The 20,240-nt window shown below is 41.2% G+C and overlaps 2 protein-coding genes across 3 annotated transcripts; one reads left to right on the top strand and one right to left on the bottom strand.

The window, feature by feature from the left end:
- Positions 1 to 3,161, top strand: LOC127536572 (piggyBac transposable element-derived protein 2-like). Its single transcript, XM_051957317.1, has 2 exons — positions 1 to 1,137; positions 1,180 to 3,161. The coding sequence occupies exons 1-2, from the start codon at positions 509 to 511 to the stop codon at positions 1,931 to 1,933; spliced, it is 1,383 nt and encodes a 460-aa protein (XP_051813277.1). The 5' UTR covers positions 1 to 508; the 3' UTR covers positions 1,934 to 3,161.
- A 1,765-nt stretch (positions 3,162 to 4,926) lies between these two features.
- On the bottom strand, positions 4,927 to 19,198 carry tp53inp1 (tumor protein p53 inducible nuclear protein 1). Of its 2 annotated transcripts, none has more exons than XM_022216145.2 (4): positions 18,959 to 19,198; positions 14,966 to 15,346; positions 9,967 to 10,486; positions 4,927 to 9,244 (listed from the first exon to the last, which is right to left on the bottom strand). In XM_022216145.2, exons 2-4 carry the CDS (start codon positions 15,090 to 15,092, stop codon positions 9,022 to 9,024), a joined length of 870 nt encoding a protein of 289 aa, XP_022071837.1. In that variant the 5' UTR covers positions 15,093 to 15,346; positions 18,959 to 19,198; the 3' UTR covers positions 4,927 to 9,021. The 2 variants fall into 2 exon arrangements, with proteins under 2 accessions (XP_022071837.1, XP_051813161.1); XM_051957201.1 differs by lacking the exon at positions 18,959 to 19,198 and adding an exon at positions 17,572 to 17,623.
- Between the last annotated feature and the right edge of the window lie 1,042 nt (positions 19,199 to 20,240).

Here is a 20,240-nt window from a genome sequence, read left to right on the forward strand (position 1 = left end):
CATTTCACCCCACCGGTCACAATAGTGACCACAAAAATATTTTTGTTCACAGGGCTCTAAAAATGTTACTGAGGGATCTTTCAATGCATTTTCAATAAATATTGAAAGAATACAGTGTTTGGATGAAATGTGTGCAGTGTCACATGTTTAGAGTAAATTGTCACATGACCAGAGCTGTTTACTTCCTGGTTGCCCCTTGAGAAGAAGATGGCTGCCTCCAACCGCCCAAAGAAGAGGTTAGTAAAGTATGTTAAAATAAACATAGGACAAAGATTTTTGGTACACATGATCTTTAAGGTGTCTAGTAATGATATATGCATTTGCAGTTACTCAAATTTGTTTGGTGTGTTTGCAGGATGAGTAAATATGTTAGCGGTCACAATAGTGACCGGTGGGATAATACATTGTATCTTGGTGCACACATACTTCTATACATACAAAAATCTTGCTGTGCCTAACTTTCTCCATTTTTCTCTCGTTTAGATTAACTTTGAGTGAGGTTCTTGATATGTTGGATCTAGGTGATGGCCCAGACAAGGCATGCAACATTGCAGTTATCCCTCAAAATGAGAAAGATGCCATCCTCAGTGATTGTGATAGTGATGAGTCAGATATGGACTATGAGGGGGAGATATGCCATTTGCCATCTCGGATGTTGAATGCATATGCCGAACTTATGGGCACAGATGATGAGAAGAACAACACTGATTGTGACCTTCCCCCTCCCCAATCCACTAGCCCTCCCTTACCACCTGGCACGGTTTATAATGAGGAGTCCAGGGCCTCTACAAACCATACCAAGCAGCCGCAAGAGCCAAGGGCAAAGCTACAGGTGATCAAACATAAAGATCGAGACAGGAACATTATCAGTGCTGATGGCCTACCCACCACTATTTCTCCACCACCCTCAACCATTGAAGAGCCAAGGTGCTCTAGCAACCAGAGAGGCCAGTCTGAGGAACTTCTAAGGTCCTCTAGTCACCAGAGGGACAAGTCCAAAGAAACCTCAAGGTCCTCTAGCCACCAGAGAGACAAGTCCAAAGAAACCTCAAGGTCCTCTAGCCACCAGAGAGACAAGTCCAAAGAAACCTCAAGGTCCTCTAGCCGCCAGAGGGACAAGTCCAAAGAAACCTCAAGGTCCTCTAGCCGTCAGTGGGACAAGTCCAAAGAAGCCCCAAGGTCCTCTAGCCACTGGACGGGCCAATTAGAAGGGCCACGGACACAGCCAGAGGTGGTCAGAAATAAAGACAGAGTGTTCAAACGCTCAAAGAGGCCAGCCACTACTAGCATTCCTGAATACATAGTGTACAGCCCAAATGCTGCTGAATTTGTCAAACAAAGCTGTCCTGATCCAATGGCTGTTTTCCTACTAATGTATCCGCCCACTCTAAGAGAGATCACAGTTGAAATGTCCAATCTCTACTCCACCCAGACCAAGGCCAAGCAACTGGATATGAGTATCGATGAGCTTCTTACATTCTATGGGATCCTTCTGGCATCTGGCTACAGCACTGTTCCAAGAAGACATATGCACTGGTCGCTTGACAGGGATGTACATAATGAAAGCATTTCAAATGCAATGCGGAGAAATCGATTTAATGAAATAATGGCCTCACTACATTTTTTTGACAACACTAAAATCACTGAGGACCCATTTTTCAAGGTAAGACCAATCTTCACCGAGCTCAACAAGTCGTACAAAGTCATGCCATATCCAGAATGGCTGTCAGTGGATGAAAGCATGATACGATATTATGGCCGCCATGGATGCAAGCAGTTTATAAAAGGCAAACCAATCCGTTTTGGTTATAAGATCTGGAGCCTTGCCTCATCCAACGGCTACATGCATCATATGGAGCCATATGGGGGACGCCACACACTCCTCCCAGAGACTGGGTTAGGCCAGGGGCCGAGCGTAGTTCTTGGTTCTTGAACAAGGTGAGGTGCCTCAAGGTTGTAAATTCTACCACGACAACCTCTTTACTTCCCTTGCACTCCTAGATGAGATGACCAAGAGGGGATATGGGAGCTGTGGAACAATGAGGGAAAACCGTCTCTTTGATGTTCCCTTCAGACCAAAGAGTGAATTCATGAAGTTACCCCGAGGAACCTCTGAAGTTCTAACACAAGGAGAGAAGCTGCTGGTCCGTTGGAAGGACAACAACATTGTCACTATATCAACAAACATGGAGAAGAACTATACTGAGACAGTTGTCAAGCGATGGAACAAAGAGCGGCGTTCCTTTGACCAAGTCCGACAACCACAATGCATCAAGCAATATAATGAGCACATGGGAGGTGTAGACCTTCATGACCAACAGGTCTCAAGATACAGCATCACGATCAGGTCCAAGAAGTGGTGGTGGCCCATTTTTTCATGGTCTCTCAACAGTGCACTTGTAAATAGCTATTACTTTTACAAATTTGTTATGGGAGGGACCATTGACCTTCTCACCTTCTCACGGGTGGTGGCGCAGTCTCTTATGCAAAGGTTTGGCACAAAGCCACTGAGCCATGGAAGGAGATCTCTACTGGCTGCTTCTGTTCAGGATCTGGCAAGATATGACAAAGATGCTCACTGGCCAATCAACACAGGGAATCGGTTCCTGAGATGCCGTTTTTGTGATAAACGCACCACCTATGCCTGTGAGAAATGCAGTGCATCACTGCACATTGAGTGTTTCAAGAAATACCATGGGAAGTAGAAAAGGGGTGAAAGGACCAACAAGTGAAGAATGTTGAAGTCATCGAAGAGTGAGAAGGAGCAATACACCAAACTAGGTCCATTGAGTCATACTGTATGACTGTGGGACTGACAGATCATTCATTGTTTGTTATTCATATAAATGCAGGCATCTCATAAACGTTACCTTTATGTTCTATGTTACTGTAATGACAGTATGTCTGGCTGATAGTAGTTCAAAACAGTTATGCACAAACAAATCAAGCACTTTGTTCAAGAGCCTAGCTCTTTATTCATTCCTCTAATTTACCTTGACACAGAATATGCTACTACTTGAATATGTACTCTAAAGGGGGCACCTAAATATTTTATGTTCAATGTGAATGAATTAGATTGTAATGTGTGTTTTCTAGTAAATTTTGCATTAAAATGTTATAATGTTATATTCAAATAAAGAAACAATGTTGACACACTGTGATCTTTATGTTTTGGCACCTCTGCTTGAGAGTACCACACATTGTCCCACCGGTCACAATTGTGACCGGTCGTAAAACACACTTTTTCATCTATTTTTCAACTTTTTTTTTTTTTTTTAATTCTTAATTAGTTCAAAGGGCTACCAATGACATCTGATTTGGATATTTTCATGTCTGGGAAAAATTTGGTATTAAATGGGTTAATTAGACAGATTCCAAACATGAGTCTTACAAGCAAGGTTTCTGTTGTTAAAACCATCCATACAAAGCCATTTTTAGGCCATATCGGTTCCTTTCCAGCAATGTTTGCGTATTTCATGACACAAAACCCCACAGCTGAGACCCTTAATTTAACTGTGGTCACGTGACTAGTTTCGTTATCCATCAAATAAACATTATAAAACAGCATTACATTTTAAACCAAACATCAATTTTACAGTTAAACATTGGCAAAGTTACCTTTCTCAGCATCTTATATTGTGCTTGTAACTAGTTTTAATGATCCTGTGAATTCAAATATTCATGAAATGACAACAGAAAATAATAACAAACTTGAAACTATAGAAATCTCAAATTTACAGTTGCATATACCAAACAAGTACAAATTGACAATGAAGGACTGCAGAGACATAAAACAATCACAAAGACAGATTAAGCCATCACAGGAGCTGTAAATGACTCTTAGGAGATTTAACCTGGTCAGAAGAGTGGTGACAGAAACTCAAATAAAGTCATCACATGACAACAAAGACACATAAAGCCATCACAGAGAGAAGTAAGATTACCAACAGATGTTCAACATTTGCATAAGTGATGCAATTAACTCTTCAAAGCTATGCTTAATTAAATCTTTTTTTTATTATGCTTTAGGAACTTTTTTTCATTTTATTGAAATTGTGCAAGTGGAGTAGTGGTTAGCACTTTGACCTTGCAGCAAGATCCCTGGTTCAAAACCCGGCCTGGGCCTGGGATCTTTCTGCATGGAGTTTGCATGTTCTCTCTGTGCATGCGTGGGTTTTCTTCGGGTACTCCGTCTTCCTCCCACAGTCCAAAAATATGCTGAGGTTGACTGGTTGCTCTGGTTGTCCGTGGGTGTGAATGTGAGTGTGATTGTCTGTCTGTATATGTAGCCCTGTGACAGACTGGCGACCTGTCCAGGGTGTCCCCTGCCTTCGCCCGAGTCAGCTGGGATAGGCTCCAGCACCCCCCGCGACAGTACAGTGCTTGTCAGTACCGATACCATGTGCTTGTTGTTACCGCCTTGAAGTAAAAAATACTTCATTGCAAATAAAGGCCTAACATCCAACAATATTCTGAAATTAAGTACTAATAAATAACAGCTGTTACTAGCATAATATACAACCAGAATTTTAACAGTGTAGCTGGCTAGTCTGTATTTTATTACTTTATATACTGTACTGTCTAACAATGCATCACTTTGATTGATGTTGAGTTCGATTAATTTTGCAAATGTTTTCAAAACCTATAATAAGCATATCATTATATTCTGTAATCTACTGATGCAAAAAGTTAAAACAGTTGTGATTGTAGACAGTGTGATAACAAATCTGACAGTAAAGTTTAGAGAAAAGGAAATAAACATGCAATAACACTGTTTCTGATTATATAGCATCTACATCAGGTTTCATTTTGTTTGAGTTTGTTACTGCTGTAATAAACAGCTGAAGCTTAAACCAACAAAGAGTAAAACAGAAATAAGAAAGTCCACAGAGTTTAAATGCACTAAAAGAACAGACAGAGACCGAGTTCTGTGTATGAAAACATTTATTATAGGCTAATAAGAGATCACATGTACTAACTATTACAGTTTGAAAACAGATGACCCCACTTTTCAATTAGCTTTTTTTTTGTTTCTGACATCAGGACAGAGTGACTTGATCTGTCATACATCCAAAATACAAAGAAGGAAACCAGTTATGTGATAAATAAAAAGTTAACCCCAAAATTCCTACACCTTTTTTTCCTTTTTGGCAAAGTGCTGCATTATTCCAGTAAACTACACAAAAAAAGCAAATAATGTCTAACACTTGGTGAAAAATAAAAATGCCACAAAACATTCTTCACACTTAAAAAAAAAAAAAAGGGGGGGGAGAAAAGAGGTTTTGCTACATCATTCTGTCTGGTTTGTTAAGTCATTATAAAAGCTGTACACTGGCTGGGCGGATGGTGGTGGTGAGAGCGTACAAGCTTCCTCCAAGTGATGCATAGTTGGTTTCTGATGTCTGTTTGTGTAATTTTATTCAATACGTCCACTCTGAACGTTTAACAAAAAATAATAAAGAGAGAGAGAGAGATAGAGAGAGTTCAAGTTCTTCATTGATGCATTGTCATTACAACATTTCAACCTGGAAGGCACGTGATCCACAAATTTCAAGGCATTGAACAAAAATATTACAAATCCCTGTTAGTCTGATGATGGAGAGATGAGCTGAGAACGGAAACTAGAAAACACGTAAAATGTTTAAGGCTCCTGACAGCAGGAAAAGCCGTTAACATCTCCTCCGATCCCTTCCGTCTTTAAGTTTCTTTTTCGAAAAACATCTTAGTAACACAAAATAACATCGTTCATGATTGCAAAGCTCGATAGTAGAGAAAGAGACACATTCGAAAAATGAAAGAAAAGCTTAAAAACACCAGATACCCACTCCACTATACGATTATTTACAGCGAACCACACAGATGCCTAACACACGCGTGTTAGTGCCTTCTGAATAATGCTACTGTCGCATTAACACAACCAAAAACTAAAGTCATATTTTAATGGAGATACAAGAACCACACTGCACAAAAGTTCCATCAAAAGTGAATGGACATTATCTGTTTTTTTTTGTGTTCCCACTGCACAGACCTTGACATATTGTGTCAGCTTAAACAGGATCCGTTCCCTAAACTTTAACATTAAACAGACTCACTTTATCTTAATCATTCTCTATTGATGTGTTTAATGTTCGACAAAAAGAATTCTCTTGAGAAATAATCAGCAAAATGTGAAGTTAGAGCCCTTCATCTGTCTCAAGATCATTCGAGAACACAATAAATAGATGTGTAAAATAATTGCAGCCCATTTCGGCAGGAAAACGACAACAGAAAAACACGCGTGTAAGTCAACATTACTGCTTCCTAAGCCACATTGCAACTTAACTCAAAATGTTAGTTTTCCTAACTTCCCACAAAGTCAAAATCTTGAGAAATAAATGTATGTATTTTGACTTGAATTTTTGTTCCTAACATTTAATCTGCTTTGTTGTCGTCCTTTCCTGGCAGTAATAGCTTTCAGTCACTGTGTGATTGATTTCTCTCCTCCTGCAGTGTGGTTTTTCAGCCTGGGCTCCACTTTCCCTACAGCAGACGCATTAAAATATTAAACAGTCCACTATTTCAGAGCACCAAGGCCAAGAACAGTTAAGCAACACTTGAAAGTTAAAAAAAACACACAAAAAGAACATCAGTAATATAAACTAGTGAAAGGTTAAAGATCACTGCTACTTTTTTGGTTTAAATATTTTAACAGTTAAACAAAAATGTAACTAAGTTAACATGGAAAATAGAACAGTTAAAATAGCATAAAGACATTTCTAAAACCACGTTAGGTACACTTGAGCAAAAAATAGAAACATCGCTGAAAAAGACCAACAGTTTCTCTCCATCTCGATGGATTCCCAACAGTCGACTGACAGCGTCAACAGTTCGTTTTCACAATCCTGGGACCAAACAAAAAAAAGTTTCCGAGACACTAAACTAAAAGTCAATTATTTCTCACAAACATTTTCACGAGGGCTAGCTCGCAGGGACAGAGCTGGAAAAGTCCGCACAAAGAATCATCAGCCGTCAAGTAAATCTGCATTTTCCTAAAGTGTAAAGGTGATTGGTTGTGACCCTGAGAAGTGGACTGCAGATTCATTTAAGAACAAACAAGAAAAAAAAAAACTTTTTCCATTTTCTTTTCTTTTTTCCACCATCATGACATAAACAACTCTACAACCATGCAACAGATTGCACACTAACATAACCAAACATACCTAAGCAATAAACCATAGACGCATATATACCAACTTCATACTGATATGTAATTTGTTTTTTTCTTTTCAAAAAATATTTTGGAAGTTTTTTTTAACATACATTTTGTTTTTACATTTCTATCTCAAAGCTACCGTTAAAACAAGGCGTTTTAGTGATATTTAACCCAGTAATTTTTACCGTCTTTTTTCTTTTTTTTCTTCAAAAAAATATTGTGAAAAGTACTGAATTATTAAGTCAGAAGCAGGTTCGGTCGGCGCGAAAGGACGAGAAACCAGGAAACATCGCGTTTAACAAAATGGTGGTGCTGCAGGACTCAAAAGGCAGGAAACAAACAAATCCCCTGAGGGAGGCTTTAATGCTGATAAATTCAGTTTTTAAGGTTGTGTTTCGCTTTCGTGGTTTCATTTGTAACAGTGGTGTTCATTCGCATTTTGCAAACAGTTGGTCAAATACAGACATGAGGTCAAGTGAATTATAAAGCAAAGCGTTTCATTCTACAACCACTGCCAACAATCACAACGGAGGAGATGCACTGAAAGTAAAAATATCGGTTTAGAAGAGCAGAAAATGGACTAAGAGGCAAAGCAGCTACAGTACAAGGTTGGGTTTGTGACAGATGTGACTCTAATTTGGTTTAAATTCTCTGTTCCGTCTCTCAGGTTTCAGCTACTACACTCTGCAGTTTCACAGAAAACCCTGTGAATGCAGCATCGTCATGTCTGGCTCGTGCTTAAGTTTGTGTCTTCGGTATTTAAACATAAATGAAGGTGGAGTGAAAGTCCAGTTGAAACCGCTGCAACTACTGCAAAAAAAAAAAAAAGAAACATTTTGAGTATGAAAAGTAAAATACCCAAAACCAGGATTCAAGAAGTATTTTATATTTAAAGAGGAAGTGATTTAGTATTGCACTTTCAAAGAGGCTCAAATATGGGTTCAAATGTTGTAGATTTTTTATAATAAAGCTCTATAATGCCATATAATGAAGCATAACTTTCTTTACCTGCAAAAAAGTTAGAATAAACACAACTTGAGGGGATTTTTTTACTTTAAAGTTTTGTTTTCCTGTTACAGAAACCACTGTGAATTCCATGCAGATTCTGGCGACTTTATGCGCAAATGAATAAATGGGAACGCTGTGTCGCTGCACGGCACTTGTTCAAGTGATTTAGGATCCAAACTATTTCCTGCTGTCCTGGCGAGTTGCGACAAAACGCTGCCAGACAATCAACCGCCACACTGTGACGTGACACCGCCGGATCATCCCATCCCGCCGTGAACCTGCCTCTGAATAAAGTGACCTACAGCGTTGATTCTACACATTAAGAACAAGAAAAAGAAAGAGAGGCAGAGGACGTCACTGCGACATCTCTTTCTCTCTGTGATTGGACACAAACTGGTCCAAAGGAAACGAAGAAGAAACGGTGGGGGTGAAAGAGGGACATGATGCACATGATGACCTTTTCTTTTCACATCCCTTCTTCTCAGCATCGATATAAAAGGAGGATGGATGATAGACGAGGAGGAGGAGTAGGAGGAGGGAAAAAACTCTTCACTGGCCACATGTCCTGATATAATGAAAAAAAAAAAAAAATTAACACCAGCCACCTTCCCTATTTCACTGTCCAATCAGATATCAGAACAGATCAGGCGTAATGGTGGCTGATGATGTCATAAACTCGTTGCTGGTGTTTGTTTCTTGGTAAGAAGGAAACAGAGGTGGGAGTTTGTGGGTGGCCAGTGCTGGATTCCCGTACTGCTTTTAAGTATTGAGGTTGATGATGATGATGATTGTGGTGATGAAGATGATGCTGTCAGGACACCTCAGAAGTTGAGGTGTCTCTGGCTGGGCTGGTGCAGGTGCATGGTGCCGGCCTTCGGGGGGCGCAGCAGGTTGAGGCGGCGCAGGGCCTTGCGGGACGTCGGCTGGGTGCGCTGGGTGCCGTTACCAGGCCGCTGCTGCAGGAGGTCGGGGTGGGCGGAGAGCGCCGCAGCGTAGCAGGTGGAGTGAAGGCTGGATCGGCGCTGGACGACTGCCACCTCTGGCCTGGAGGGGGCGAGAAAGATGGGAGCACAGGGAGGTTTAGCTGATTACCAGAAAACAGAAGAAACTTAGTATATAAAGTAGTGGAGGCCAAACAATCTGTGGTTCCTTTAACATGACAATTTGCTGCTTTTTCTCTCTGTTACATCAAAAATCTAAGTTTCCGTAGTGACCACAAATATGTAACATTCTTCTAAACTCTGGTAAAACCAAACAGAATGTCATTTCATGTGTTATATGACAGTACCTGTTAGCCTTGTAAAACAAAATCCAGTTGGCCTGACCTAGACCTAAAAAGAGATTAATGGTCAGTTTTTTAGTACTTGCTATCCTCTGGAAATTTGTAGAGCCTAATGTTCTGGCAGGTTTCCGTATTTATATTTAAACTTTTATGATTTTCAAACTGTGATGTCATAATTCATTACATCCAATGGTTATCTTTTACTTTTGCAATGTGCATTTTCAACATTGTTGGGCTCTCTGTTAAACAACCAGTGACTTAAAAAAAAATTAAGCTGCAAAATGTATATGTAAATAAAACCTTTGTAAGAATAAGTAATGATGTAACTGATTCAATATGGTACAATGCAGGATATTCATTTGAAGATGCAATGTTTTTGCAATGTGTTTTTGTTCTTTTCAGTCATTCTGTTTCGCTCCATTTCAGACACAATACTTTGGCAGAGAGATATCATGTGATGTGTTCGCAGCTCTCAGGACTTCACCTGTGACGGGGGCCCTCTAGCGTACGTCTTGCCTTCTCCTTTCCACCTGAGGCTGTCGGGTTGGCGGGTGTGTTGTCGGACAAGAAATCCAGTTCCTGGTCGAGTGAGCGTCGTGGCAGGGGGTCGAGGTTCAGTCGTGGGGGGCTGTGGTGGGCATAGACGGACATGCTGGGGTGTTCGATCAGCAGATTCTCCAGAGGGCTGGTTTCCAGGAGGATGGGTTGGGTGCCGCGGCCGGTGAAGCAGGGTGGAGGGGTGACGAACCAGCTCTCCTCCAGAGAGCGGGCATCCAGGCGCAGGAAGCCGCCCTCCTCTTCCTCATCGTCGTCTTCATCCTCCTCTGCACCGCCGTCCGGGTCGGTGTCAGCCGTGGAGTTGAGAGAGGTGCATGAGGCGTAGCGGATCGGCGGGCTGCCCATGGGGGAGGGGATCATCACCAGGTCTTCCTCGTCCTCGCCGTCCTGAGGGCTGACAGTGGATCCAGCGAGGCCGTCACCACACTGACCAGAGCAGGATTCAGCTGCAGAGACAATGAGGTGGAATTATAGGATGAACTCCAACCTGACCCATCAGTCCTGATCACTGAGTGATCTTCATGTGTACATTTTGAATTTACAGCACCAAAGTAATGAAAAACTGATTTTGTCACTTTTGATAATAGATGGAAGTGAGTTTGTGGGGCCATAGTTTGAAGAAAATAACGGGCAGAAAACTTCAACCTCTGACCTAAAAATTAGATTCTGGTTTGTGGTGTCACAAAGTAGCTAAAAGGAAAAAAAGCACATACAGTTAACTATATCAACTTGAAAGCATCTTGCAGTTTTTTTTTTTCCTGTATGAAATCAATTAAATAAACGTGTAATTTACTGACTAGCCTCATCGAGTAAATGTCGGGGTGTTTTCTGGAGCAAATGAAGGAAAAGAAAATATCTCCATGCTAATAGAGTGCTCCAGCTGTGCTGCTGGTAATTTTAGTCCACAAGTATACTAAACCAGACATACATAAACAAACCAATCAGTTACCATATTGTAATCATACCAATATTTAGATACACCCCCTGTCAAAGTTTTGAGACACTTTCTCATTCAAATAAATTAGAACCTGTCTCAAAACTTTTGACAGGGGGTGTACATGATACATCAGTTAAGAAAAAAAAAGGAGAAATTCTCTGATTCTTGAATTTTATGGTAGAGTTTCTTTCATCTGAATCACAGTAACCTGAGTAACTTTGAGTTGTGCATATAGGAACGTACTCCAGGAAACATTGTTCAATAACAGATGTAAAAGTAAACAACTAATCAATTAATCAAGAAAATAATGAAAACATTAATCAACATTGAAAATGAACATTAACTGTTGTTGTAATGTTAATGACATAAGCATCCATACTGGAAAACCTTGCTTCTTTCAGTTTTTATCATTCAACGGGCCATGTACAGCTGCAGCTGTTGTTTTGCTTCGACTTTAAATGAAACATAACTGTAGTGTCTTCAGTCTGCCAGCAGGCGGCGCTGTGGGCTGTCCATGCAGTAGCCGGGGATCCGTCAGATGTAAACAATAATTTTCTGGATGCTAAGCACACAGTGAGCTGTAGACAGGCCGGCAGCCTGACAGCTCAGCGTTGCATGTCTAAGTGAAACCACAGCCTGCACGCATGATTCTGTTTATTTGTGCAAACACATCTGTGTGTTGCTAAATCGATCTCACATAGCAGAGCACCTCAGTCTCCTCACAACCACCTGATCCTTCCACTGTATTTCATCTGCAAGAAGCAGCAGAAACAACTGTTGCACGCTCTTCTGCACATAAATCATCGTGCTCAGTAGACTTGCCAACATCCTGCACTGCTAGACATCCAGCTCTGCTATGTGAAACTAGAGGCTTCGTTAAAAACTGAAGGTCAGGCTCTTGTTTTGATCCAGCATCTGCCTCTAATGATTCACTGAGACACAGGAAGTTATGAGCTGGAAAAGCAACACGAACTCAAGCAGACTGGACACTAAAAATAACCCAGAGTCGACTAAGCAGATGTCTCTGTTTGATTTCAGTTCTGTTTAAGGACACGCTATTTTTTTCCAGTGGTCAAATAAAGCCTGTAAATAACAGGACGCATTTGATCTGTATCGAACGCTGCAGCGTTATATTTTCCTACCCAGCAGCTGTAAGAAGGTTTAAGGTTCAAGAACTCAACACCACTATCGTATCATCTCTTGACCTCTGTGCTCTCACTCTTTACTGTATGCATGCAGCGTCGTTTGTTTCCATGCATGTGAGCGCATTTGGAGCTCGTTTCCACACGTGACATAAACTCAACACGGGGGCTCTGACTCCCAGGAGTTCACAGAGGAGTCCTTGTTTACCCACAACAGGTCGGAGAGGCTGTGAAGTGCTGATTCAGTGCCCAGCAGCTGATCTGCACTCTTTATCCTCTCAGCAGCAGCAGGACTGCCTTCGCTGTCCGAGTCCATCAGCAGCGGATCTCTTCCTGCAGAGGCTGCAGGGGCTTTTGGAAGCAGAGCAGGTTCAGGTGTGCAGGGTCAACCGGACAACAGGCCTCTGCAGCAGCAGTGAGGCACTGTTGTCAGAGAGCGCCAGCAGTGTTTTAGACACTCTGACTGGCAGTGTGCAGGGTTAATGAGGTCGGTCTGGATTATGAGCGGACCAGCTGACATTCCACATAACTCTCTCTCCTCTATGAAACAACACAAAGGCTCAAAGTCTGCAGGGTTTCACTGGAGCAAACAAGTGACTTCACATTCAGCCACACATATCCAACTCCTTATATTGTATTATCAAATTTGCAACATTCAAGCTGGGTTTTGCAACATCATGAGTTTTCCTGGCTCACTGTATTCACAAAGAAAGCGTGCACGCGTTCCATGCATGAGCTTGGAGGATTTGCGAATGTAGCTACATTTTTCAGAGAACAATTATTTCGGAAACACGATGCTGCAACCATTTGCAATCTGCATGTAAGCAGGGTTTGAAAATGAGTTTTGTTAATCGGCCTCAGGCCCTACGACCATGATATGCTCCAAAACACAGACGTACAGTTAAGTTTATACCATCATCTACATATGCTGGCATGTTCACACGTGTGCAGCAGGTATGTGTGGGTCATAAATGTTATGCTGCACGCAAATCTGCAAGATGGCTATGCAAACAACGCAGCACACCAGGTTCAGGCATGTGGGTTCTGTAAAGCATCTGGAGACAGCCTGAATTGTAATTGCAGCTAAATAAATAAAATTGAATTGAACTGACCTGATACCAGTAAAAATACTTGTTTTTTTACAATGTTAAATGCAACAATAAACTCTTTGACAGTAATCGTCATGATACCTCTACCTAGGTAGTTAAAACCTGAATAAATAAATTAGGTAGCAAGAGGGTGGGGTTGTTGTTTTGCTCAAATACATCCCATTCACTTGAGAAAACAAACCACTAAGTACAACATCATGTATGTATGTGTATAGTTAAATTATGTTGATGTAATACACAACCTTTTAAATGATAACTTCCCAAACTGCTCATTTTTGTGCAATGATCAGAAATGATTAGATTTTATTTAGAATTCCTAACTGTCTTTTTTTGGTGAAAAGCCGACACATAATAATTTGTAGCGGCAGCTTTATTACTGCTGCACAAAACCTAATTTTACTTTTAAACCGTGCTGCTTTATTTAGAACACATTCCCATAAAGATGCAAACCGGAGGGAAACAGGCCAACAAACCATTTCAAAGCCAGTGTTTTCTCCTGAAGAAATGCAGCCTTTAGTTAGTCTTGGGCAGAACTCAGCGGGACATCACTTTACGATGGGAGAAACACAACACTGTATCCAGGTGTGTTTCGTCGAGGAATGTTAGATGCAGCGCTGCGCCCATACATGTCCACCTCCACTGGTCCAGAATGAGAACCACCAGGATCTATTTTTACTTCATCTGGCTCCTCTGGTGCTTTTGTTTGACCTGTTTACAGGTTGACTTGCCCATAAACTGCCAGAAGTCCAACCCCATTTCTCCTCCCCAGCCTCAAGTGGGCCAGACGGCCTGTTTCTCCCCCCTCCTGCCTGAAATATTCACACGGCTGTGGAATCAGAGATGGGTCAAGTCAAGTCAAGACCAGCTGCAGGTGAACAGTGGGGCAAACCAAAGCTGTGCCAAGATTCACTCCGAGCCATTTGGAAGTCACTGCAGTGTGTCATGTTTCTGTATACAGTTTTGCTGTGTACTTGTGTGCTTGTGTGTGTGTGTGTGTGTGTGTGTGTGTGTGTGTGTGTGTGTGTGTGCGACTCATTGAACTTCTCTCCATGTCGTGTGTTTTGACTGCGATCTATTTTTTGGTCTCCGACAGCTCTGGAAACTTGGCTCGACTTATACCTGCCATTACAAAACTCTAAAGTTATACAATATCTTTCTTTCCAACCTGTTGCTCCATGTTGGTTTATTTTCTCTCTGCACATAAAGTTTAGTCCTTTTAGTTTGAAAAGACAGCAATAACTCCACATTTTTTAACAACTGTCTCAAATGCATTCAGATGGTTTTGTGCTCACATCTGAAGTAAAGTTGCTTCTTTTTCCTTTTGCGTCGTTTCATTGCTCAAACCACTAGCTTTGTGATCTGTGGTCCACCTGTTTTGAGTGCTGAAATTGCCGCCTCTATATAATATGTGCTAACATTTCAGGAAGTCCTGCATCTGTCACTTTCCCCCATTTATGTTGCTGCAGTCAGACCTCAAACAGCATTAAGTATGATTTAAAAATAAACCTGCAGAGCTGCTAAAAGTGAATGATGTCCGTAGAGTTTTTCAAAGATTAGTGTGAGAGGGACACAATGTTAGATTCTGTGCTGAGTGACAGGTTTTGTCTGCATCGTATTCTAAGCAGATGCAGCAAAGCCTTCAAAATAAAGCCTGCTGATTAGTGTTTCTTGTGCTAGTAGGGTGAAAAACAGCAGATTTTTAATCCAAAAATGTACTTATTTGTCCATCAGACTTACCCAGATAGTTAACCAAGATCCAGTCTTCATCCTCCTCATCCTCCTCTTTCCCATCTCCGGGTCTTTTGCATCGACTCAGCTCCTCCACGTCATCCCCGAACAAAGCGCTGGCGAACCTCTGGAACATCCTGGTACGTCCTGCAGAGGCCTGAGGCTGAGGGAGGGGATGTGGGAGGCGCGTGGCTCGGGGCGACGGCGGGGAGGCGTTGCGGTCACTTTGGTCATCAGCTGCGGGGTTCACAGCAGGGGAAAGGCTCCAGAAAGGTGCTAAAGTGCATCAATGATGTGTGGTCATGGATCATCTGAGGGCCAGCAGACACAGGCTGGACATCGCTCAACGTCGGGATCACTTCAACGAGTGCAAAAGTACAAAAAAAAGCCCTAAGAGGAGACAAGAGAGACACAATAAATCAATCGAGACAAGTTGTCATATGCAGCTATAAGTCAGGGCAAGTATTTCAGGTATCTGTATTAATATGACACATTATTTTGAAAGAAATCCATTCCTGTGAATAGCATGTTTACAAAATAATAATAATTGCAATGTTGACCACTTGGGACTTGTGGTGGATTCTAATATTACATCTAACACATTTATCCCCTTATAAAGTTGTTACGGCTGATTAATGTTAGCAGACAGTTGTCTACTTCAGCATCCTGTAGATACAGAGTAACACGATCCTCCCACTGGAGCATAGCTGGAGTACAACCAATATTAAGTCAAATATTCATTGCCTTGCGGGTTTATAAAGTCTGTACCAACTCCTGAGGGACATCTGGCTCTTAATGCTCCACTTTCGTCACCAAGTAGACTCTAACTACAGCTGTCTCTATGAAAGAGGCTGCTGTAAACACACTGTGTTTACAGCAGCATTTACAGTGAAGAGGAGACGTGAATTTGCTGTGTGCGCAGGGAGTTCGGTTCCAAAATAATAATATAGGTCAGGCAATGATTATGAAAGTCAAGAACCTCACCAGGCAGCCAAGTAACTATTAGGTTACCAGTTACCTTATTAACCCTCACAGATACTGTTAATACTCTATACATGAAGAATTACAAGCCCACAAACATTTCTGGCCCTTTAATATTTATTGGTGTTTTCCTTGGAGCAGTGAGATCAGATCAGCATGTGGTGGTGCGTTTTTAAACCCGGTTTTGTGTTTACTTCTTTATCTCCGTATGCTTTGGTTTGCATAACCTTCTCCAAAAAAAGACCTGGATCTAAAGAAAACATTCTGGCCAAACAATAAAACAGAAAAGATGAATCACTTTCCATCTGAAAGCTTTGTTCCTGAATCACAAAAAAAGTCCTTCCTTATAACGACAGTGGCTTTTACATGAGCTGACTACCACATGAGCAGTGGAAGCACCTCAGGACAGGATGCTGTGACTCTTTAGTTTTCCTCTTTTTCTACATCTGGCAACTAATGCTGGTGACTTTTGGGGGATTTCTAAATTCCATTACATGGAACAATCAAAATGTAATACACACATAAACGGAAAATGACAATAACTGTCAGTTGCAGAGGTAGTTTTGAAAAGAATACAGCCAAGATTAATAAAAACTTTTTCTAGCTGCTCTCTGTGACAGCAGCAATTCTGATGTGTGGTTGTAAATGTTCTGAGGCGCTGGTTTTACATGCTAAGCACCACGTCCTCATTCCTCATAAAAGATGTCAGGAAAGACGAATGCACCTCAGATAGAGAAAACACACACACTGCAGGGTCTTTAATGACCATTTTGTTAATAATCGCCTGTGGACACACACATATCCGGGTTGTAAAATTGATCACCGTCACTGGTTTAATTTCCTGTCAGGCCCGATGGACGTGAGCAGCAGCTGCAGACTCCTCAGTTATTGATCTGATGGAAGCGAGCAGAGCGGCGCTGTCCTGTCTGCGCCTTATTCACCCGTAAATAAAAAGATCTGCTGTGCTCAGAGTACTCTCAGACATAGCTCGATTGCAGAATGTCTGCTAAACTTTGTACTGGACGGTCTTTCACGCTAAGAAAGCAGACAAAAATGAGAGCTGATGGGGGTCACTGCCCAACTGCAGCTGCTGTATAAATGGTAACCACTGGCACAATGAGTGTCCAATGCTGCCCTTGCTCTTTAAATCCTTCTTTTGTTCCCTATTTTACAGTTTGAGTACACTTAAGTTGATCTAAACAAATTCATTTGACTGTCCAGCAGCCAAAATCCAACGGAGAGAAAAAAAAATTATAGGAGTGCATGTTTTTGGGCAATTTTTAATCTGCATTATCCCTGTTGAGTAACATACAAACAACTTCTGTCATTTCTATATGTTACTGAGCATGAATCAACAAAACTGCAGCATTATTTGATGGTTAGATGACAACCATTAACCACAATATCCTAAATAACTACATCAGTGCTGAAGAAAGAAAGGACAGATCTATATTTTTAGATCACAGATTATACCATTATCATTTAGGCTAGCTGGCAGAACAATTGCTTGCAATTACCACTAGGAGGCTGAAGCAAACGTCTATCCTAAAACCCAACCGGCTTGAACGCTGCATCAACAGAAAACAACTTCACACCCGAAATGCCCGATTTTTTCCACCGACACTTAAACGCACCGAATGTGATGCGTTCACGTCTTCGCGTCTCGGCTCGTAATTCTTCGCCGTCCTGCGAAGAAGTAAACAAAGCGCTCTTCAGTTTAAGAACAGCCAAACTCCGCCTCTGTAAACATCGAGCAGCTGTGACGAGCAGAAAACAGAAAAAAGGTTTTAACTGACTGTCACACCAGCAGGCTGGTAATCTGCTGCACCTGTTTCTCCTCCACCATTCCCCCTCCTACTGCCTGACAGGACATTTCAGGGATAAATGCGAAACATGATTGTACCCTTCTCATTATAATCACCACCCAACACAAAAGAAAAGCTCCCGATTAACGACGATTAATGTCGTTAAACGGGTCACTGAGTCATGGCTGTGGCTCGCAACGCAATAGATGCATCTGTTACATCAGCTCCTGCATTATTTATTCATCTAAGGGTAAAAGAGTCTGCAGGAGAGGTAGGCTAATGCAGGACAACTAAAATCCGTAAATCTGAGATCTCAGTAAGGCTGCAGGATTAGTAATAAACCACAGTGGATGTACCATAATCAGGGATAAAACACAGATTACACGGTTTTAGTAAGAAAACAATTGTTTATACACCAACTACAAAGCAAGAGGGATATGCTAAGGAATAGTCTATTTGAATTGGCCTTACATGTTTAAACCTGCAAAAGTTGTTAGAAAATAAGGAAAACTGTCCTTTACCAATTTGACAAAGCTCAAGATCTTTAAATGTCTTCTTTGGTCAACCTCAAATATCAAACATTTGGACCTTAAATCAGCAAATCTACATTTTGGAAAAGCTAGAAATACTTGACATTCCACTCCAAAAAAAGATGAATTAAAAAGGCTGTTCTTGTTTGAATTTCCTGTCCATGGTCCGCTAACTCATTTAGTACTGATGTGATTTGCCAAACAGTCTGTAGGGGAAAAATGCCAAACTGGTCCAGGAATAACGTGGAGCAGCAGCTAGCTGTGATCGTTGGACGGTTTTGATGGTTAAACAAGGGAAGGGAAGGAGGTTGTAATTCTACACTGGCAGGGCTGAACCCCATAGCCTGGCTGCCTGTTAAACTTCTATCTCCAGAAGTGTAAGATATAATATTTGCCAGAATATACTTGCTGCACGACGTCAAGTCGAGTAAAAACACGACGTCGTGCAGAGCTAAAAGAGCTAAAGCTAGCTTAAAAATGCCTAGCAAGATTAAGTTAATACTGCAGAGTAAGTCGAATAAAACGTACAGTTGTGGTTTAACAACACGCCGTAGCTTACTTAGAAATGTCTATTTTCTTTAAGTGTTAAGTGGCTTTACTGTAAAGTAGAAGGAAGAGATAATAAGCATCAAAATAAGAGACAACAGAGCCGTTAACGTCCATCGAGAAGAAAACAAAGAACCCACCTGCGGCAGAAGGAGGAGATGTAAACGAGTACAAATCGTGGTTAAAATCCTTAAAACTGAGGTAGATGCGTTACTTTTCGAAAAATAGAAAAACTTGAGGTTTCTTCTCGGAAGAAATAAAATATAAAAAACGTTAATTTATGGACTGTACATCGGGAGTCACAGTGCAGTTGAGCCTTTTTTTTTTCTTTCAGTCCGTTTCCTCCTCGGTACCCGACTGCGCCTTCTTTTGTTGTTGTTGTGGAGCTCCAACAGCTGATTTTCGTGACGTCGACAAGGACAGCCTATCACATGGCCCGGCCCCGGAGCCTCTCATCCAATCGAAATGTGCGACAGGGGCAGTCACTAACCCACGTGATTGTCCCCCTCCTTCTCCTAAAAAAAGGGCATGACTGGGCAAAGAGGACAAAATGTGGGCTCCCTCCCTCAAAACAGGAGAATGTTACATAAGCAGACCAACATCCGGGTCAATCTGCTCGGTTTCCTGTTTTCTAAGTATCCACCCACCGTATTAACGCCAACATTTTTGGTGAAATATGATCCGACAACTCTGAGGCTTGCATAATAGAGTAATAAAACATTCTCAGCAAAAGAAAACAAGTGGAAGTTTTCAAAAAGCTTTGATCAGTGGTGGATGTTACTCTTCCACCTATGCAGCGATTTGCATTGAATTTTCGAAGGACATCATTCTAAAGTTATGTAATTACCATGGCCAGATGAACCTCCTAAGGGGCCCAACTACCATGTTGGCCCTTTATTCTTCTTCATATGTGGAAGTTTGCATATTTCTCCAGTCTCACAAAAACAACTGGCGATCCAGAGCATACACGTTAAGCTAAAATTTTATGAAAACAACTTTTTGAATGAGACTTCTTGCTACTTTCAAAGTTATTTAAGGTGCAGCAGAGTGAATATGTAAGCTTTGGCATCAGGGGGTAAAGATCTGCCATCGGTTTAATTAATAAAATGTTTATTAAATGTTCTGAGAATGAAAACAGTTGTGGATTGCACTCATACAGGATTTCTATGATGAAGTAATAATGCTTTTGTCTGTTAATTACTTGATAGACAGAGAAATATTAAAACTATTTGATTAAAACGTACAAAACTACTACAAGTGAGCTTAAAATGAACTTAAAATAATTATATGCAAGGTCTGATGTGGTTGATATTCTACTACAGAGTTATATTTTCTGACAAAGTAGTCAATCAAATTATTATGCCATTAATAGATGAAACTTGGAGTTCGTTACAATGTGGTAGCTGAGAAAATATAATAAGT

Source organism: Acanthochromis polyacanthus, chromosome 12 (genome assembly GCF_021347895.1).
Source record: "Acanthochromis polyacanthus isolate Apoly-LR-REF ecotype Palm Island chromosome 12, KAUST_Apoly_ChrSc, whole genome shotgun sequence".
NCBI lineage: Eukaryota > Metazoa > Chordata > Actinopteri > Pomacentridae > Acanthochromis > Acanthochromis polyacanthus.